This window comes from Chamaea fasciata, unplaced genomic scaffold (assembly GCF_029207755.1).
Source record: "Chamaea fasciata isolate MVZ Bird 193981 ecotype frontalis unplaced genomic scaffold, bChaFas1.0.hap1 SCAF_14, whole genome shotgun sequence".
NCBI classification, from domain to species: domain Eukaryota; kingdom Metazoa; phylum Chordata; class Aves; order Passeriformes; family Sylviidae; genus Chamaea; species Chamaea fasciata.
Genome location: NW_027094099.1, coordinates 19,804,861 through 19,825,973, shown reverse-complemented (window position 1 = coordinate 19,825,973; position 21,113 = coordinate 19,804,861). Strand labels below are relative to the sequence as shown.

At 60.2% G+C, this 21,113-nt stretch overlaps 1 protein-coding gene across 5 annotated transcripts; it reads right to left on the bottom strand.

Annotated features, from left to right (window-relative positions):
* Window positions 1-215: 215 nt before the first annotated feature.
* Window positions 216-20,004, bottom strand: ZNF710 (zinc finger protein 710). 5 transcript variants are annotated; one of them, XM_066195938.1, is made up of 5 exons: window positions 19,956-20,004; window positions 2,555-3,974; window positions 1,861-2,052; window positions 1,261-1,435; window positions 216-1,024 (listed from the first exon to the last, which is right to left on the bottom strand). In XM_066195938.1, exons 2-5 carry the CDS (start codon window positions 3,944-3,946, stop codon window positions 852-854), a joined length of 1,932 nt encoding a protein of 643 aa, XP_066052035.1. In that variant the 5' UTR covers window positions 3,947-3,974; window positions 19,956-20,004; the 3' UTR covers window positions 216-851. The 5 variants fall into 5 exon arrangements, with proteins under 5 accessions (XP_066052035.1, XP_066052036.1, XP_066052034.1 ...); XM_066195939.1 differs by lacking the exon at window positions 19,956-20,004 and adding an exon at window positions 7,428-7,488; XM_066195937.1 differs by lacking the exon at window positions 19,956-20,004 and adding an exon at window positions 5,801-6,025.
* Between the last annotated feature and the right edge of the window lie 1,109 nt (window positions 20,005-21,113).

The window sequence follows — 21,113 nt, the reverse complement described above, 5'->3', positions numbered from 1 at the left end:
GCTCTGCTCCAGCTGCTTCCCTGCCAAAGCCCTGGGCAAGCAGGAGGCAAACCCGCACTCAGGCTGCCCCAGTGAGAGCCTTTTCCTCCAGCCCCCCAGCAGCCGGGGGGCAAGGACGGGGTGCCAGTGCCTTAGTGGGGGGCTCTGCCCAGGACCCCGCTCTGGTCCTCAGCCCCTCACAACCCCCTCTCCCCACACAGACCACACGGCTTACACAGGTTTACAAAGCACATTGGTTGAAGGGAACTGAACTCAGTGAAAAGATAAATCCAACCACGCGGCACATCTGAAAAAAATAAATTACTTTCAAAATACCATCATTTGCTGGGGCTGGGCTGGGTTTGCCTCCCCCGGATCCACCGCTGGCTGCAGCTCCAGACCCGGAGCTGTGGGCACTGACTGCGCCCTGAGCTTCTACGAAAATACTCTATTCTGTGTCCCAGGGCCCGACACAGGGAGCCCCGGGGTGAGTGGGAAATGCGAACCCACCTCCTCATGTGGGCAGGGGCTTCTGCCCATCAGGGGGAACCCCTGTGCAGCGGGGGGGGACCCAGGAGGTAGAATAATTAGTGATGCTCATCATCTTGCTCTACAGCAGCCCCTTCCATCCTTACTCATTCAGTGATCTGCTGGGTCATGCCTCCCCTGCCTGCAGCTTCAAGTCACCGGGTGCAGGGTGCAGGCAGGGGCAGGGGGGCGGCAACAGAGCCAAGGCAGGTCCAGCAAAGTCTTCTGGACATCCCTGCGTTCCCCAAGCCCAGTGGAAGCCATCCCTCTGGCTCTGGGGGGACTGGCTGGGTGCTGCAGCCCCTCTTAACCCCACCAAGCCCCCGCAGCCCCACCAGCCTTGGCTACAACATGTTGTAGTAGGCCATCTCCTTCATGGCCTGCTCGGCCAGCGTGTGCTCGTCCGGGGGGTTGCCCACAGCCCCGTAGCCGTAAGAGTTCTCCTCCTCGAAGTCATCCATCTCCTGCTGGCCATCCAGCTCGGTGTGATCAGCCCCCGCCAGCTCCATCATGGCATCTAGGAGTCAGCACAGGGACACACACTGACAGACCTGTGGGGAGGGCTGGGGCCAGCAGCTCCCCCCTCCCTGGGTTTGGAGCCTGGAACTCCCCGGGAGCCACAGCCCAGCTGGACCTGGGCCTCTTGTGGGGGCATCCCTTGGGTGAGAAGAAGTGTGAACCTGCCAGCACAGCACAGCCCAGCTCCCAGGGCTGTGGGGCAGTCACGGTGCCCAGACCGCGCCGGGGACCCACCTTGGCTGTCCAGGCTGATGTCCATCACCCCGTGCTTGACCTTCATGTGCCGGCTGAGGTTGCCCTTCAGGTTGAACTTGCTGGAGCAGTAGGGACACTTGAAGGGCTTGCTGCCAGCGTGCAGGTGCATGTGGCCCAGCAGGTTGTACATGCGGTTGAAGGATTTCCCACAGACCTGCCGGCAGCGTGCCCACGGTCAGCCCCAGAGCTGGCAAAGGTCTGCAGCACAGACTGCCCCCCAGGGCCCCCTGGGGCTCCCACCAACAGTAACCTCGTGGTCCCTCTTGGCTCCTGCCAAGGATAACGGGGCTCCCTCCCTCCTCCTGCTCTGTGTGGGGGGCTTGGGGAGGCAGTGTTGGTGCTGCTGGGAGCTCCAGAGCATCCAGCACTGGTCAGAGAGAGGCACTGGTCGTCATTTCAGCAGCAGAAACGCTCCCGTCACAGCTTGGAGCAGGAATTCCATGCCCAAGCCAGCAGGGGAGGCATCACAAAGCTGCATCCATGCCCAAGTGCTCAGCCTGGCCAGACTCCGGGGCACAGCAGAGCAGGACCTGTGCTCTCCCATCCCCAGCTCCATCAGCCCCCCAGGCCCGCCGGTACCTTGCACTTGAACGGCTTCACGGGCGAGTGCACGATCATGTGGGTCTTGAGCGTCTGCTTCTGCACGAAGGTCTTGAAGCAGATGTGGCACTGGTAGGGCCGGACGCTGGTGTGGATCAGCATGTGCCGCTTCATGTTGGCCTGCAGGGTGAACTCCCGCCCGCACACCTCGCACTTGAACTCCTTCACGCCCTGCCAGGGGTGGGACAGCTGTGGGCCGGGGGGGAGCTTGGGCAGACCCCCAGGCACTGGGGACACACGAGCCTGGCCTGAGCCCAGCAACATGCAGGGGCTCTGGGTTGGGGGCCGGACAGGCTCTGTAAGTGCAGCTGAGTGCCAGCTCTGCTCTGGGGCTCAGCCCAATTGCTCCCCATTAAAGGAAAAGGGCAAACACCCACATACAGCCTGCCCAGAGGGGCGGTGACAGCTCCTGGACAGGACCCCCTGAGTCTAAAACTCCCTCCCTGAGGAAGGGAACCCCCAGAAGGGCAGGGGCTGGGTCCCAGGGACCCCCTCACTGCAAGTCAGTGACCTCAGCTAATTCCAGCCACAGGTGCTACAGCCCACCTGCACCACCCACCTTCCCCAAGTCTGGGGGCACTGGGACACTCCTGTCCGCCAGCACCCGCATCCAGAGCTGGCACATCTCCTCTGGGCACGATGAGGGCAGCAGCAGAGGACCCTGAGCCCCTACCTTGTGCGTGAGCGAGTGCTGCTTGAGGTGGTGGATCTGGCTGAACTCCATCCCGCACTCGGTGCAGACAAAGGGCCGGACGTTCTGGTGCTTCAGCATGTGGTTCTGCAGCTGGCTGCGGTAGTGGAAGGACTTGCTGCACTCCAGGCACTGGTAAAGCGTGGGGCCCTGGTGCGTGGCCAGGTGCCGCTTCAGCTGGGTGAGCGTGGAGAAGTCCAGGCCGCACTCCACGCACACGTGGCAGCGCCCGCTCTCGTGCTTCACCTCGTGCGCCTTCAGCTCGCTGGGGTAGGCGAAGCCGCGGCCGCAGAAGCGGCAGCTGTAGGGCTTGATGTCGGTGTGCAGCAGCATGTGCCGCTTCAGGTGGCTGGTCTGAGTGAAGGCCTTGCTGCACACCCCGCACTTGTGCGGCCGCGTGCCCTGGTGCGTCAGCAGGTGGGTCTGCAGGTGGCTGGGCTGCTTGAACAGCTTGTTGCAGTGCGGGCAGGAGTGGGGCTTGATGCCGTTGTGGCCCAGGATGTGGGTCACCAGGTTGTACTTGGAGGTGTAGGACTTCTCGCACATGCGGCACTGCCAGCGCTTCTGGCGGTCCCCGGCCTCCACCAGGTAGGAGTCGTCGATCTGCACGTTGATGTCCAGCCGGTCCAGCTGCGCCTTCCTGCTGTGCTCGCTGGTGCCCCCGGCCGCCTCCAGCTCCCCCGGCTCCTGCCAGCCACAGCCCTGCTCGCTCTTCACCTGCTCGGGGGATGCCGGCGCGGGGGCCTCCGCCTCCCCAGGGGACGGGGCAGCCGCCTCCAGGGCGCCCACGGTCTGCGGGGCCCCCGGGTGGCCGCTGGCCGGGTCACTGCCCCTGCGCCGGCGCTCGGCGCCCTCCAGCTCCCGGTGCCGGCGCAGGTGCCGCAGGCGTCGGGGCTTCCTGCTGAAGGTGCCCAGGTCGATCATCTTCACGGCCCCGCTCTGCACCGCCGGCTCCTGGCTGGGCTCCGGGGGCTGGGGCGCGTGGCCGTGCTGCCCCTCGCCCTCCTCGTCCCCGGGGACGGACACTTCGTACGGTGGCTCAGCCTCCGCCTCCGCCTTCTCCCTCTTGACCTTGGGCATCAGCCTCACAGGTGGCCTCTTCCTCCTACGGGCATGCTTCTCCAGGGAGGAGTCTGCTTCCAGGGTGTCCTCGTCCTGCCCGTCCCCAGGCACCTGCTCCTCACCCTCGGGCTCCCCAGGCTCCACGGGGGCACTGTCCTGCTGCTCCCCAGCCAGCCCCGGGAAGAAGCCGGCAGGGGTGACGGTGGCCCCGAGCAGCTCATTGTCGGACACCAGCCCCAGGACGGCGGCCTGTGCCAGGGACAGCACCACCACGGCGTCCGTCTGCGTCCCGCACTCGCTGAACCGATCCATCTCTCGCCGCCAGCCTACGCTGTCATGGCTGGGGAGGGAGAGACACGGCCCTGAGCCCTGGCACCCCCCCACCGACACTGTGCCACAGGGGCTCATCCAGCCCTCACTCCCTTCCTCAGGGAACCCCAGACTGACACGGGTGATGCCAGCGTGGGTCCCCAGCACCACACACCCCAGGATGTGGAGGCAGAGCAGCCCTGAGGGTTTCCACTGCAGGGCTGGGAGGAGGAGGGAAGCTTGGATCCGTGCCCACTGTCAGCCTCTCTGGATGCGCTATTAGTTCCTGGCAATGGGGTTTGGCGGCTTGCATGCCCTCAGGCTCCTAGGAGTGACTCCAGGGAACAAGCGCCCACACAGTTTGGAAACTGGTCTCAGCTGAGTGTGGCTCTGAGCTCTGGCAGGAGCAGCAACTGCACAGGGAGCAAGAGGGATGGGGCCCAGACCCACCAGGACACAGCCTGCCCAGCAGTGGGCCTAGGCAGAGGCAGAGGCTGTGCTGGGCTCAGCACTGGTGGCTGGCACACTCACCCTGGGGGTCCCAGCACCACCAGACATCCTCCCCCCAGCAGTGAGGACTGGCAGGGATGTGCCTGGGAGCTGCTGCTTCCTCCTGCTGAAGGAGTGTTCTCCTAAATACAATTATTCCTGCAGCTACAACAAAGGAATCCTGCGGGGGAGGTAAAACAGGGATAAATTCTGAGCCAGATCCTGTCACAGTCCCAGGAGAACCTGCCCAGCACGAGGAGATTGTGGGATGAACCTCCACCTTGGAGAAGGGAAACCCCACAGTGCCTGGGCATCATCCCTGCAGCCAGGTCGGCTACAGGGACACTGAGCGTGGCTGGGGACATCGGCCTCTCTGTGCTGCCTGCTCCTGCCGACCCCAAAAGCGTCCCCTCGTGCCAGTGCCCTGTGCACCCCAACACCAGCCACAGCACAAGGCGCGGGACAGGGAAGAGGATGGGATGATGGGGAAGGTCAAGAACCAGTGTGAGAAAAGACAGAGAAAGGGAGCAACACCAACCACAGGGGCTCGGCCGCCCGCAGACATTCGGGGTACCGGGTCCCCCTCAGTTCCCTCCCATCTGCTGGGCCACTGCGGGGCTGGCACTGGCCACAGCACCGGTGACTCCTGGCCCAGGGTCACACGCAGCGGTGAGGGGACCCTGCCCAGGCCTGAGCTGCCAGGGGAAAGGTCTCAGCCAAGCCCCCCACTGCCCGGGCACCCCGTCCCCAGAGCCAGCGGGCAGGGACAGGGGCGGCAGGGACAGAACGGAGGGGAGGGGCGGCCGCATGCAGGGAGGAGATGGAGAGGAAGAGGATGGGGGTGGGAGAAGGAGGAGAAGGAAGGGGATGAGGGGAGGACTAGTGCGGAGGCAGCGAAACAAAGCAAGGAGTGGGGGAGGGCGGCGGCGGGAAGAGGAGGAGGGTTGGGAGGAAGAAGAGGGAGCAGTCAGGAAGGCGGCTGCCGGCGTGCCCCGAGCAGCCCCGGGCCGTGCCCCGCCGGCTGGGACCCCCTTCCCTGGGGCCCCTGAGCTGCCCATTGCGGGCACAGGAGAAGGGACAGGGAGAGGAGACCCTGCTGCTCCCCCCACGACCCCCGCATGGCAGAGGGGTCAGCGGGCCCCCCAGCACGGTGCTGGGGCTCTGCCCCCCAAAACAAGCACCACGAGACAAGGCAGCTGCGAGAACAGCGCACTCACACGCTCCCCAGACCAGTACCAGGGGGTCCTAAAACCACCCCAAAACAGAGGCTTTTAGGGGAAAGTAAATGTGGGTTCCTGCTCTGGGCACCGGGAAAGGGGCTGAGCTCCCCCGCTCAGCGGGAAAGCCGAAGCCCTGCGCCGCACAAACCTCTCTGCACGTGTCTCCATCGCACACACGAGCCCCGGGACGCGGCGGAGAAGCTTTGCCGTCCGAGGGCACGGCGCTCCGGAGCCGCAGCTGCACAAACTCCGCACCGGGAAGCAGGAACAGGGCAGGGGCAGCTGTTTCACTTCCCGCTCTCACTTCCCTGTTCGCGCCTCGGGACTTGCCAGGGCGGCTGGATGCGCCGTTTCCCAACACACCGGCAGCGAGGTGGGGTCATGTATTTCAGCTCCCCCGGGAAACTCCCGGCAGCCGGAACGCGGAGCGCTGCCAGCGCCTCTGCGCTCCGCGGGAGCCGCTGCCAGCCGTGCCCGGGCGGCGCAAACACAGACCCGGCTCCATCGCGGGGACGGAGCCGGGTCCTGCCGCACGACGGTGCCCGGGGCCGGAGCACGCAGAGCCCCCGAGCGCCGCAGAGACCCTGTCCCAGCGCGGATCCCAGCGGGGACACAAACACCTCCTGCAGCTCCTCCTCCTGCCCGGCACAGAGCTCCAGACCTGCGGCCGCACCCACAGCCTTTCCCCGACCCTCTCCAGTGCTGCTGCTGGGAACTAAAACCTCCTCCAGGCCTTAAGAACCTTAATAAAAATAGTTTTCAAGTCCAGCCCTTTGGGCCAGGCTCGAGTCCCTCGGGCTCATTTCCGGATGCAAACCCTCACCTGCCCATCCTTCTCCCACGTGGGGGTCACACAGGCACACTGGGAGTGTCCCCTCTGCCAGTGGCACGTGCCGAGCTCCCAGCCCATCATCCATCTCTCCCAGCCCGTCATCCATCTCCCCCTCTCCAGCACCGCAGGACAAGATGCACCTGGGGCCAGCAGTGGTGGCTGCTGTCCCTGATACTTTAGGGTTATGAAATTCGGGGTTCTTTCATCATTTCTCCTCCCACTTCAAAGTTTAGTTTTGGTGCAGTCTCTCCTCCCATCTTTCCCAACACGCCTGGGAAGATCCAGGCTCTGCCCTGGCACATCCTGCAGACCCTGCCCTCCCTTGCCCTGGCTGCCCCCCTCAGAGCCTCCACCTGCTCCTCACTCACCACCTGGTCACTTAAAGTACTTTTTTTTTCATGGCTTTCACTTTGTGCTATTTTACTTCTATTTTCCTCTTTTGCTCCATGATTAGCCCCCCAAATACCCACTTCTCTCCAGGTCCCCCTGGCAGCAGCATCTGCACAACAGGCTCCCCACTCCCAGCACATTCCTTGCTCGATTCCAGGTTTTCCAGCCACCAGGCTCTGTCCTGTGTCTGTGGACTCATTTCCTCTTCCTTTGCTGTTTTACCTTGCTCAGTTTCACCCACCTGCCCGATCCTTGTGCCACCCCACCTGGCCCCTTGGCCAGCCCCCCACTCTAGAGATAAGGGCCTGGAAAACCCTCAGCTGAGCAGCACAAAAACATTCCGCCTCACGCACAGAAGCCTCACCTTTGCACCCACAGGTTTGCCTGTAACACCTGAGACCCAAAAGGGTCTGAGCTAAAGGAGTCCCCACAGCCTCAGAGCCACCCAAGCCACGGACCCTGGGGGCAGCTCTGGGGGGGAGCAGGGCCCAGCTGCCCTGACAGCCCCCAGGACCCCTTTCTGCCACCCAGCCCCATTCCCAGCTCCCCTCACCTGCACAGAGCGTTCACCAGCCCTCACCCCACCACTCCTGCGGGGAAGGGAGACCCAGGCACCCCAAATCAGATGGTTTGGGGGGTGGATTTACTTCTCAGCTCTCCCAAGGAGCAGCTGAGACCCCCACCAGGTGTGCAGGAGCCTACCCTGCTGCCACCGCTCTGTCAGGGTAAGTGAACTACCTGAGCAGGTGCCAGAGCCCAGCTGGCACCAGCAGCAGTTTAGGACACCTGAGGCCCTGCACAGGTTCCCAGGCTGCCTGACAAGCCTGGTGCCACAGCAAAGAGGACATTTAGGACTTGCTCCTGGCTATCCCATTGCAGGACCCCCATTGTGGGACCCCCATTGCAGGGTTCTCTGCGGGACCCTCCTGCAGACACTGCTCCCAGTGCCTGGGGGTCCTGGGAGGTGCCCTGGGGACAGATGTGGGGGTGCAGACCTTGGGGGAAAAGCTCCCAAGGCACAGGATGGAGCCCCAGGACAAAGTGAGACTCTGGGCTTGGGAGGTTCTCACTGGGGAAGGAGGTAGGAAAACTGTTCAAGACTTTTTACCAGAAAATGGATGATAATGGATCTGATATTTGTGAGAAAAACCTTTGATTTTATTTTCCTTTCTTTCTCAAAAGCAGCCTTCATTTAAATTTAATAAAGGGGGAAAAACAGGCTTTCATCTTGCCTGAAGATTTCACATAAAGCTGCTCAACCCCCCACAATTCCAAACAGAAAAATGTTGTTTTCCTGAAAATCACAACTAAAATTATTCTTAAACTTGACCCAGCATGTCTGTCCTGCACCAGCCCAAGGATTTGGGGGTCACCCCAGCTGCGCTGCCCGGCCCTGGCTCTGTGTCAGTGGTGTGTGCCAGGGGCTGACCCACAGAGCGGCTCCACACACAGCGGCAGAACCAAAACTGGCACTTCTCACCCCAGAACTGACCCTGATTCAGAGGAACTGCTGTAAAAACGAGCCAAAGCTCTGAGAAAAGGCCAGGAGCCACAGGGGCCAGGTGCTGCTGCCACATAAAACAAACACCTGTTTAAATTCAGTCCGTGTCTCCACACTAGGTACTGTCAAACTACATTTTTAAAGGAAAACTTCTGTTTTAAGGAAAACTTCTCCAGAAAAAAGAAACCTCCACTGTGGGTGGATCAGAGAGCGGCTGCAATCTCCAACCAGGGACAGATGTGACATCACTCGTGTCACTGAAGTGCTTCTTGGTGGAGGGAGAGTCATCTTTGGGGGCTTTGGCTTCACAAAACAAAGGACACAACCTGGGATTTGCAGAGGGATGTTGATAATTTTTTTAATAAGAGCAGGTGGAAAACCAGGTTGGGGAAAGTGAGGCCCTGGGAGAGACAAGGGCTCATGGAGGAGAGGGTGTTATCAGAGCATGTCAAACTCTCCTCAGCCTCTTCATGGGTATTTCCTCTGAAAATATTCCACAGAACTGGGATATTCTCACTCTGATTACTGTGTCCATCAATCAGAGGTAAATATTTACCCCTCTGAAAATGTATGGCTCTTGGCAAACTGGGACTGGGAGGGAAAAGGGAGAGGCTTTCACATAACCAGAGGTTACCAGTGCTGCAGAACAAAAGTGTGATGAGCACAGAGCTGCCTGGTTCCTCCATCATCTGCCAGGGATAAGGGATCCACCATGAGAACTGGGGGGAGAGAGTCAGGCTAAGGACAGCAGCGGGTGCTGCGGCTGCTCACTGCAGAGGGACAGAGCTGCCATCCCAAATGCTCCTCCCAGCAAACAGACACCTGTGCTGAGCTGTGACACCCCACTCCTGCTTCCTGTTCTAGAAATCCCCATTTTCCTCCTTCTGACACTGAGGTTCTATCCCTCTGCTCCTCCATCCCTCCAGCCTCCATCTCCCCCCTCCTCCATCCCTCCATCCCTCACTTCTCTATCCCTCTGTCACTCTGTTCCTCCATCCCTCTGCTCCCCTCCGCCCCTCCATCCTGCCAGCCTCCATCCCTCTGTTCCTCCATCCCTCGCTCCCCACCCCCAGTATCCTCTGCTCCTCCATCCCTCCAGTTGCTCCCTCATTCTTCCCGTTTCCCTGGCAACGCCCATCTCGCGCCGAGATCTGTCCCCTCTCTCCCTCTTATCTTTCTCTTCTCTCTTTCATCTCTCTCCTAATCTCCCTCTCCATTCTGAACCTCTGTCCTTTGCTTCCTTTCTCTCTCTCCCTTTTCATCTCCTCCAATGCCTTCTCTATCTCAGGGTTACAATTATTTGAATCTCACTTTAAAGGAATGATCTATTTAATTAACCACCGGGCCCCGGCCCCGCTCCCGCCCTCCTGCAGCCCACACGCCTGGCACAGGACCCTGCCCACAGCCCAAAGTGCCTCTTGGCCCAGGACAGTGGGGTGACAATGCCCTGCCACCCCTTCTCCAGCACCTGACAGCCCTGACTCCAGCCCCTCTTGTCCCGCCTGGACTTTACCCAGAAAAGATCGGATCTCTTCTGATCCCTGGGGTCCCTCCAAATCTGGGATTCCATGACTCCATGATCGTAACACAGCCAGCATGGAAGTCAGCAGCTCCTGTGCCAAAGATCACCCTCAAACTGTGTCACAGCAAAACAAGGGGAGACTAAAATTCATGTGGAAAAAGGTGTTTCCTGAAAATCAGGGTCCTGATTGCATCCATTTGGGCACGGAGGTAATGGAAAGATGGGAGGAAGGACAGGCCACTCCGGGCTCTGGGGCCAGGGGAAGGAGTGGGGAGCCTGGCTCTGACTCGGGGCCACTTCCACGGGATTCCTGTGTTGTGGCACAGCCAGGAGCCCAACGGAGCAGGCCCGTGGCCACCAGCACTGTCCCTGCTCTGGGGAGGTCCCCTGAGGGAGCTTTGTATGGGCTGAGCAGAGCAAACACTGGAGCCAGCATTCTGCTCCAGCCAGGGGGTGGAAAACCTGTGCTCTGGGAGCACTCAAAGGGGCATCAAAACTGCACCAAAACCTCACCAAAGCTGCATCAGAACTGAACCAAAGCCCCACTGGAGCTGCACCGAAGCCACCAATGGTCCATGCCCAGGGTGGTGCCCAGGCAGGGAGCGTTTTGGGAAGGGGATTCTTCTTGGCCCCAGCAGCCTGGCCAAGGAGCTCCTGCTGCTGTGCCACAGGGCTCAACATCTCCTCCCTGGCAGAACAAACTGATCGTGCTTCAGGCCTGATCTTCCAGCCCTTCTGCCCTCACAGCCCTTCCTGGAGCATGGCACCAGGGCACCTGGGCAGCGGTGACAATGGGCTGAGCCCTGGTGGCACCTGGAGCAGTGACACGGGGCCCAGCCTCATCTGCTGAGTGAGGGGTTTCCTCAGAGCCACCGGAATCACTGTGGCCTCATGGATGTGTGTGAGACCCCTCCTGCCATTCCCCTGGGGAAGGACTGAACCCTGGCACGTTGTGTCCCTCGGATCTGGGTGCAGTGGGTGACAGGACTGATGCACACCCTGCACACCTGACTCTGTCCTGGCACATCCCTCGTGTCCTCACGGCTCCCTGCGTGAGCCCCCCATTCCCCTTTGGAACAGACACGTCCCCTCTGCTCCCATCCCTGTCCACGCAGGTATTTGTGGCAGTGGAGAGGTCCAGGATCTGCCTTTAGAGCTCACGGTCACGTCATCCCTAAAAACGCTGCTGCTCCTGGGCCCAGATGCAGGAAGAGCCTTTAAATCAGGTGTGGGGAGAGCTGAGGGAGAGGGGCTGCTGCTGCCTGGAGCCCCCCTGGCAGCACCCCCACCCAGAGCCCCGGTGCTCTGGGGGTTTGTCAGGGCTTTGGGAGCAGCAGCAAATGCAGCACTGCCAGGAGCAGGGAGAGCCCTCAGCCCTGCTGCCGTCCCAGCCTGGCTTCAAAGGCTCCACACAGAACCCTCGCTCTGCCTTGGAAAACAATTTTTGCTTTTAAATGAAATAAACAGGGAAAGAAAAGACTTTCAAGTTCCTCCTTGCTGTAACGGCTTCTCCCCGGCACAGTCCCTTTCCTCTCCGAAAATAGCCGAGCTATTCAAAAGAGATGCGAGAAGAAAAAAAAAGGAACTGAATAGAGGAAAAGGGAAAGAAAAAAATGGAGCCCCAAGGGGGTGGAGAAAAACAGAATGAAAAGACAGCAAAAGTAAAGAAAAGGGATGAAAAATAAAGGAGGGGGAAGAGAGAGACAGACAGAGGAGCTTTGAAAAGAAAGAATGCTGCCAGCCTGAATACAGGGAGCAGGAAAAAAGGGCCCTGAAAAGAAAGAGCTGGCTGGAATGACCTCTCATTCAGGGCTGTGCCAATCACCGCCGTGATGGAAATCCTTTCTTCTTCCCTGCATTCTCTCTCTTTCCAGCGGGGGCAGAGGGAAGAGGAAGAAAGGGGAGCTAATTCTCAGCATAGCAGAAAATAAATCTGCTCTTTGCGAAGACCCTGAAAGGCGCCGAGGCGCTGACAAACCCGTTCCCAGCACTCACACATGCAGATGGGGACAGAAAGGAAACAGGACTCAGCCGTGCTGGCCCCGGCTCCCTTCGCCAGCTCACTGCTCCTCTGGAAAATGAGGGATCAAACACCCCGAGCACACAAATCTGTAGGAGCAAGTGTGAATCCAGGTCAGCCCCCAAACCCTGCAGGGAAAGACCAGGGATGGCTGTGGCAGAGGCAAACCCAGGGGCCTGACCCTGTGCTAGATCCTGCAGGGAGCAGGGGGCAAAGGGCGGCTGCAGCCCCTTTTGCCCTGCAAGTTCTAAACCTGCCAGCACCCAGCCCTGCCTGGAAAGACCCAACAGGGCCTTCAGCCGGGTCTGTGAGTCCCGGCACTGCCCCAGCTCATTTGGCACCTTCAGCAGAGGGGGTTGACAGACCCTCGTGTGTGGGGATGCACCAAAGCGCCCAAACAGCCCAAAACGAACCAAGGTGCAGGGGGAGAGCAGTGCTGGGATGTGGGACAAAGGGAAGTGACAAAGTGGACAAAGAGGGAGGAAAACACTGGAGATGGAGCCCACCAGGACAGCAAGTCCTCTGGGACAGAGGCAACAGGGACCCTGGTGTCCTGTAGAGACCCAGGTGTGATCCCATCCGACCCCAAAGCAGCCCAGGGCTGAGGGGGAGAGGAATGTCCTGAGCCCATGTGGCATCACTCCCGCTTAGCATCCCCTGGCCCGGGGTTTATCATAAACTACTGGGACTTTGGGCCAGAGCCATAAATGTGGTCTGAGGAGACAACACACAGGCAGGAGGAGCTGAGGAATCCTGCTGTGTGTGACCCAGCTGGCTGTAAAAGGGGAAAACCAACCCGAAACGGTACAAATGGGAGATGTCTGTCACCCCAAAGGGAACAGACCGCCTGGTGGGACGTGAAAGAGCTGCTCAGGTGCAAGGGAAGATCCCCACAGTGGGAAAAGTCTCACTTAAGGGTATTACTTCCAAGAGCATTGCTGCCCTTGTGCTTGGGAACAATTATAGTCCAGTTTTGACATTCCCAAGTGTGAAGCCTGTCCATTCTTCAGGACAGTGGCTCCTGGGCCTGCCTGTCCCTGCCTCCCCAGGCTCTGTCCTGTGCTGGACTGAGAGGACAGAGGAATAAACACAGGGCCAGCCGAGATCCATTCGTGGCACCAGCAATGTCCTACCTGAGCTAAAGGCAGTGGGGAAGGTGAACACCCCAGACCATGTGTGATTGTGCTGACAGGATCAGCTGAGCACCAGGAGCACCCCCTGAGGCTGCACTCGACAGACATCACCCCTCACACTGCCACCAGCCCCGAGGCACACAGGGAGCCTCAGCAGGGCCCAGCACAGGCACACACAGCTCCCCACTGCTCCCCTACAGCCCATCCCAGGCAGGAGGCGAGGGGGTCCCAGCCCCGGCAGGGCTGGCACTGCCCGCTGCCCGCGGGGATGTTGTCCCCCCACAGCTGGGCACTGCTGAGCTCTGCCACGGTCCCCACATCTGCTGTGCCTGCCGCAGGGCTGGGTAACAAGTTAATCATAGCTGAGGGGTTCTAATTTGAGCGTGGTAATTAATACTCAGCCGGATAATCCTCCCCGTGTGTGTCTCCCGCTGCCGGCGGCTGGGGACAGGCGAGGGGCTGCAGGGCAGGGGGACACTTCACACTGTGTCTGCTCTGCCAGCTCCAGGTTCTGAGGCTGCTCTGCCTTGGAGAAACTGCCTCCCTGTGCCACAGCCCCCGGGGCGTCCCTGGGCACAGCACCAGCAGCTGTGGTTTGCCTCAGAGACGGGGAAGGTCCCAGTGAGCGAGGCACAGCTGAACCAGCATGGGGGACACCCACCTCCAGCTCTGGGGCTCAGGAATCACCTCCAGGACAAGAACTGCGGAGCTCAGCCCACGCAGCCCAGCCCCAAACACGGTGAGTGCCATTTCCTACAGTCCCGAGGTGAACGGAGGGGAGGGAATCAGGGCTTTCCTCCACGGGCAGGAACTGGGGAGCACTGAGCCCCCTTCCACCCAGGCCACCTGGGAATGCCCTGCTCCCAGTTTTCCAAGAACAAGGCTCTTTGACGTGTCACAGCATTACAGGAACAAACCCAGCTGCACAGCTGCCAATACCACTTCTACTTTCAGATCCCCAAGGTGGGAAACGTTTCGGATCCTTTTCTGCACAGCTGAGCAGGTCAGGGACGAGGGTTTGGGAGGCTGGGTTGGACAGATGGAGCACGAGGCACTGGACAAAGGTCCCTGCTGGTGGCGGTTCATGAATTCCCAGCTCAGGACTGACCCTAGCCAGGTGTGGAAGACACGTCTCCCCATATGGCCCAAAGCCAGCTGCGCCTGCTGCCCCCACAGCACCAGCCTGTCTGCATGGCCAGTGCCTTTGAGATCCACAGCAGCACAGGACTCGGCTGCTTTTCCTGGGGGCAAGGCAGAGGTGTCTGCTCTGGGGAGGCTTTGCTGGCTGCATGCTGCTGCCAGGTCACAGGGCCAGGGCGAAACGCAATTCCCACTTATTGCACGTGTGCTTTTGTGTGTCATCACGCTGTGAAAGCTCCTGCCGGGCTCCTGACTCTGCGCAGAGGCCAGGATTTTATACAAAAATACACAAATTTATCTTTTGAAAAGGAGCTGAAAGAGAGGGCTCTGGCAGTGCTGTCCGGGGTGTGCCAGTGGTTGGACAGATGACACGGAGCAGCGCCCAGGGCCCTGCAGCTCCAGGCTGCCCCACCCCTGAAAACAGAGGCAATGCTGCATGAACCCGGCCTGGCAGCTGCCCTGGGCACAAGGGGATGGACCACCTGCCTGGCACAAAGTGCTCGGACAGGGCTTGTTGGGTGATACAGGGAGGTGCAGGGGGCAAATCCCGCTCCTGAGCAGGAGGGTGGGGGCATTTGCACCTTTTACTCATCCTAATTAATATTTCCAAGGTCTCAGTGGGACTGGGCTGTCTCTGCCTTGGTTCTGGCAGCTCTGGCTCACCCTGGGGTCTGTACCACTTGCCCTGCTCCGTTCTCATCCCAAGCTACACAACCCCTGTACTTCGTGCCCTTCCTTCTCACAGCCAGCATGTCCCATAAACACACACAATATTCAGCTGTTGAAATAATTTCCTTCTATGTGTCCCTTGCTGATAATCACAAAGCCAAAGCAAAGCATGGGAGCCCCCATAAATCAGGGCTGGCTCTTGGCAGGGGAGCTCAGTGATGGCCTGGCCGGGCTGGGCCAAGGCACAGAGGGGATGGATGTGAAGGGATTCAGCAGAGACTCGTCCAGCTCTACCTGTGGTTCTGCCTCTGGGAAAGCATTCTTTCTCCAAAGGGCACTCCTGGCCTGAGGTCAGAGCTCCTCTGAGGGGCTTTAGCTCCCTCAGCCATGGGCACATGTGAGCTGGAATCATGGAATCACCAGGGCTGGAAAACCCTCTGAGATCACGGAGTCCAACTGTTCCCCAGCACTGCCAAGGCCACCACTAGAGCACGTCCCCAAGTGCCACGTCCACACAGCATCTGAACACTTCCAGGGCTGGTGACTTTGTGCACAGCAAGCACAGAATGGCCACAGCAAGGACAAACTCTGAATCAAAGCCAAGGGCAGAGCCAGGAGGGCAGGTCAGTCTGTGCCTGCTCTCAACCAGCTCAATAAATGAACAAAGAATTGACTGGCATGGAGCAGGGAGGTGTTTGAGTTGGGAGTTTAAGATGCCACGTTTTGGATAGCAGAGGGGTCAAGACTCAGAGTAGAACTGTGAGGAAGGAGACCCTCACAATCCCTGTGGATTGACTGGGAGGGGAAGCAGCTCCCTGGAACACCCATCCTAACCACAAAAACAATTCTTCCCAACAGCAGCCACTGGCCAGGCTGGTCCTGGGCATCCCTGATCCACCCACCCAGCCCAGGACGACCCTGATCTGCCATCTCTTGGGCAGGGGGGATGAGCAGGGCAGGCTGCCCTGAGGCTTCTGTGATCTCAAACGTCCTGTCAAACCAAAATGATTCCATGACTCCAAGGAGAAGGTTCTCATCATGGGTTGGACAAAGGGCTCCTCAAGGGAAACCTCCTGCCTCTGTTCTCCAGCTTGCTCATGGATTCCCAGCCCTGAGCCCAGAGGAGGTGGCACCTGCCCAGCCCCCAGTTTAACCCCCAGGGCAGGGGCTGGTGCTGCGGGACACGGGGAGGGCCCTGGGATGGTGGGTGTGGGAACAGACTGGAGGTGAGAGAAGGGAAAAGCAGCCGGGGAGCACAGCAGGATTAACACTTGAAAGCAAAAGAAGGGGAGAGACAGAGCTGGTTAAACCGGGATAACATGGTGGGGAGCAGGGTGCCAGGAGAGAGGCAGAGAGGGGAGAGAAGCCTGACACCACAGAGAATGGGGATGAGACAATGTTGCTGCTGAGAAACAGGAAAGATAAATTTAGAGGCAGTGGTGAGCACTCTTCCTCTGGAAGCTCTGCCTGCCCTTCCTGCCCTTCTTCTCCTTCTCCAGGTCACCCCCAGCACGGGCAGGACGTGGGCTCCAGCCTGGTGTGGCTCTGATGGCCGGGGGCCAGTCCCAGCTGTGCCCAGGGAGGGACCCCAGCCCTGCTGTGGGGCTGGCTGGCTGGACAGTGAATTCTCCCTGCAGAGCACGAGCAGGGCCTCACCATCCCATCCTGGCTCCCACCTGCAGTCCCCAGGAAACTCCTGTCCCCCAGGCACAGCTCCAGGCACAGCACGTCAGGGTGTGCCCTGCCCAGGCACGGACACAAGTCCCCATGGGGGAGAAGTGGAAGTCAAACAATGAGCACGTCTGTGTGCTGCTGCCTCCTCCCTGCCCGCTCTTCCCGAGCGGACACACTGCCCAGGACGGCCTGGCTGGGTGTGCTCTCTGCCAAACCCTGCCTCTGCCCTTGCCTGCAGGGGAGAAGGCTGCAGGAAGACCTCAGGGCTCCTTCCAGTGCCTAACGGGGCTCCAAGAGCACTGGAGAGGGACTTTGGACAAGGACCTGGAGCGCCAGGAAGAATGGCATCAGACTGACACAGGGCAGGGAATTGTCACAGGTTGCCCAGAGAAGCAGTGGCTGCCCCATCCCTGGGAGTGTTCAAGGTCCATTTGGATGGGGTTTGGAGCAACCTGGTGTTGAATCTCCAGGGCTGCAGGACGTACCTTGTCCTACTACACCTCCCCACCTCTCACGGCCATGGCGTTCCCCAGCACCCTGGGTTATCCCTGGAGCCAATCCGGAGAAGATTCACGTGGACTTTCTGCAAGTCTGTCTTTGCTTTGCACAACAGAGCACCCAGACACCGGGCACTTTAACTAAAAACCGTGACACTTCGCAGGGAACATGGTCCAAACACTCTGAGGACCAGGAGGTGACAGCACAGGGACACTGCAGAGGTGCCCACAGGTGCTGACATAATGTTCCTATTCATTTTCATTAGAAACACTTGACTGTCACTCAAACGACAGATGGACAGCTGCAAGGAAAGGCCAGGAAAAGTCAAAAACATGTTTCTTCCCTTTAATTTAAAGTTTGGGAAAGAAAGTTCATCACTGCTTGCTCCCTTAGGGGGAAGAGCCCTGTTCCTCTGTTGAAGCTGAAGCCAGGCGAGCAGAGCAGCCGCCCTGGTGTCCAAATACAGACCCCAAATACACAAATGCAGACCTTCCTCCACAGCTCAGCAGGAGCACCTCCCTCCTGACTGACAACCACATTTCACTGTGTTTTGGGCAGAAACTGGGACTGAGGGAAAGCCATGCTGGGCACGGGCTGTGCCAGTTCTTCTCCCACACCAACCCCACTGCGACCCGCAGCCACTTGCCAGGATGAGGGAGGAAGAGGAAGAGGAGGAGGGTGTGCATGGGGTTGAGGAGACAATGGGGGACAGAGGATCAAAGGGAAAACACCTGTCACAGATTGTGGTCTCTGTGCCCAAGGCCAAGCCCTTTGGGAAGGGCTCAGTGGGGCTCATGACTTGTTCTGAGGACTCCAGCCACAGGCAGCACAAAGGATGGGACTGGGCACTGTTGGCACATCACATCCCGGCCATCCTGCAGCTTTCTTCCAGTCCCACTGTGCCACTTCATGGCACATGTGCCCTGAACAGGCATTTGGGGCATTCCAGGAGCTGGCACCTGAGCCCAGACAGGTGCACTCTGTGAGCCAGGGACACGATGGGGCTTGGGAAACCAAATCTGGGAGTGGGTGCAGAAGGCAACAAACCCAGCAGGAAGCCCCCTTGACACAAGGCTACCCCTCATCCCCACACTGGCTGTGGCCTGGCAGACCCCAGGGACGTGCCCAGAGGCTGAGCTGGAGCTGACTTCTCCACAGGAATAACTGTAAAATAAAGGAGTGCCGGCAGCCTCTCTCATGGGCTGTGATGCTGGCACGTTCCTGGCAGTACAAACCCATTGCTTTGGAGATTCCTCAGCATTCCCAGCTGGAGAGCAAAGCCAGACAGTGCCAGTGCTCGTCCCTCCCCACACCGCGATTCCCAAACTAGTTGATAAATTAGAATGGCCCGATAAAACCATATGAGACAAACACTTTCTCATGGATTAAATCAACCCCAAAATGTCAACATGATGATCCACAGGAGATGCTCAACTCCTGCTGCTGCAGGGACCATGCCTGGCCCTACAAGCCACCCCCCAGGTTTGGCTGGGAATGTGTCCTGGGCTGCAGCAGAGCTTCAGCTCCTGTTTCCCATTTTGGAGGGACACAGTGTGACCCATCAAGAGGGCACTGATGCAAAGCTGCCTGCAGGAGAGGAGCTGTGCCCAGGCGAGGGGGACGTGCCTGCTCCATGGCTGCTGCAGCAGTGAGGACATTGTCACCCAGGGTGGCAGCAGGGCACGCTCACAACCCGGCCAGCGCTGCCCAGTGCTGCTCCCCATGGCCAGCCAGGCACTGGGCACCCTGGGACCTCCAAAGAGAACGCTGAGGCTGCTGCCTCCCAGTGAGGGTCCCTGTGAGAGCCATGCCTGGAGTCTGCCTCCAATCCAAGATCTATTTGTCTGATCCTGTGGCCAGCCTGAACACTCGCAGGATCCAGCTGAGCCGTGTGGGAATCACCTGGGGCCACAGCCCAGTGGGGCCACTTCAAACCTGGGCTAGAGGAGTGACCAAGGCAAGCCTGGGAGCACGGTGTGGGGAGTAGGAGCATGGTGTGGGGCACAGGACCGTGGTGTGGGGCACAGAACATGCTGTGGGGTGCGGGAGTCTGATGGAGCTGCAGGCCTTGCACCTGGCGGGGGCTTCAGGCTCCAGCCTGGTGCAGGTCAGGCTCTGGGCCACCCCTATTCCCCCTGGTCACCCTTCTCTTCCTACACAGCTGCTCACGAGAAAAATCCTAATGCTTGACTAAGTAATTAATTATAACCAATTCATCCATTGCAGCCTGTTCTGACCGGAGCTCCGGGGGGCTTTCACACAGCTCCCCTCGGTGCCTTGCTTGGGCACAGACCCCCAAGGCCTCCCAGCCCTCATGGAATCCCCCCGGAGCACCGGGAGGTCCCGCACCGGCACACCCCGGGCTGCTCCGGGACCGAGGGTGAAGCGGGACCAGCCCACAGAGTCACCCCCCGCTCCCCGCCGCATTTCACTGCCCGGGGCGCTTCGCCCGGGGGACCCCACCCGGGACCCTTCCCGCTGGCCGGTCGCAAACACCGGGAAACTCCCTAAACTTGGGGCACGGCTGGCGGGGGCCGGACCCCCGGTGCGGCCCGACCCCCGGCCCCCCGAGCATCCCTCCCCCGGCGGGGGTCCCTCCCCGCGCTGCTCCCCCCGCCCGCAACAGGTCAGGGCCCCCCGCCCCGCGCCCTCCCCGCAACTTTCCCGGCGGAGAAAGTTTGTGCGCGGCCGCGGGGAAAGTTCTCGGGGGGTTCCCCGGGCAGGGGCGGGCACGGAGCCGGGACCCCCGTCCTCCCCGTCCGCCCCGCTCCTCCCGGTCCCTCCCGCCGCCATCGCTCCCGTCTCCGTCGCGCGGGGCGGGAAGGCGGCGACATCCCGGTGTCCCCGCTGTTGTACCCCCCGTTAGGAGCGGGAGGGGGGGTGCGTGGGCTTTAGGGGCACGGGGGGGTCCGGTGAGGACTCACCGGCGGCTTCACGGGGCGGCGGCGGCGGCTCCGGGCCCGGCGCTGGGTGCGCAGGAAGGAAGAAGGAGGGAATGAGGCAGGGCTGACGTGAAGGGATGCAAAGCAGCTCCTCCTAACTCGCCCGCCCTTCATCTTCCTCCCCCTCCTCAACTTGCCCGACCACCGCGAACCGCCCCCCCCGGCTCAGCAGCATCTTCCACCGGAGCCGGGGCCGCCCTCGGTACCAGTTTGGGGGGGTCAGAGGTGGGGGGAGTGGGGGTGGGAGTGGTCGGTGAGGACCCTATGCCCACACTGTCCCTGCATTATGTCCCCTCCAGCAGCACAGGGGTCATTTTCTACCTCCCCCTTCATTCTGGGGGGCTGTGACCCACAGAATGAGGGGATGACCTTCTCAAGAGACCCATGTCCAGCTGGGCACCCCTCTCCTCCGCTGTGGGGACGGGAAAGGCCATGTGCACCCCAAAAAGCTTGTGGGGATTGATGGCAAGGACTCAGCTCTCCCCAAAAACGGGGTGAGAGGAATTAGGGATATTACAAGAATTGGAGGGCTTTGGGGGGGATGCTGTTCACCCGACACAAAGGGGTGGAGGGAAAGGCCACAGTGTGCAGGGGCAGGGCAGCAGGGGCTGGCCAGAGGAGGGGAGTGAGGTGGGATGGGGTACAGGAAGGGGAGCAGGCGATCCAGAAGTTGGAGGGTTTGGGAAAGGGGGTGCTGTTAGCTCCCCCAAGAAGGCAGAGGGAGAGGTTGAGCTGTGGGGGTGTGGTACCAGGAGGCCGCTGGTCTCCATAGGGAGGGACAGGGATGAGATGTGGCACGGGAAGGAGAGTGGGTGGCAGCAGTCAGGGGTCTGCGGGCTGCAAGCTTTGGCTCCCATCGTGAGGAGGAGGAGGAGGACGAGGATAAGGAAGAGGAGGAGGAAGAGGAGGAGGATGAGGAAGAGGAGGAAGAGGAGAAGGAGGAGGAGGGTCTCCTCCCAGTAGAAGGAGCATGCGGAGGCAGCCGTGATTCGACTGGCGTGTCGGGAGATTCTCATCTCCATGGAAGCAGGTGGCGCCGGCCGGACTAATCGCAGCAGAGTTTGTCTCCACACGCAGCCCTTTGTCTGGGCTCACTTCTGCTTTTCTGTTTTGTTTTTTTTTTTGTGTGTGTGTTCGTGC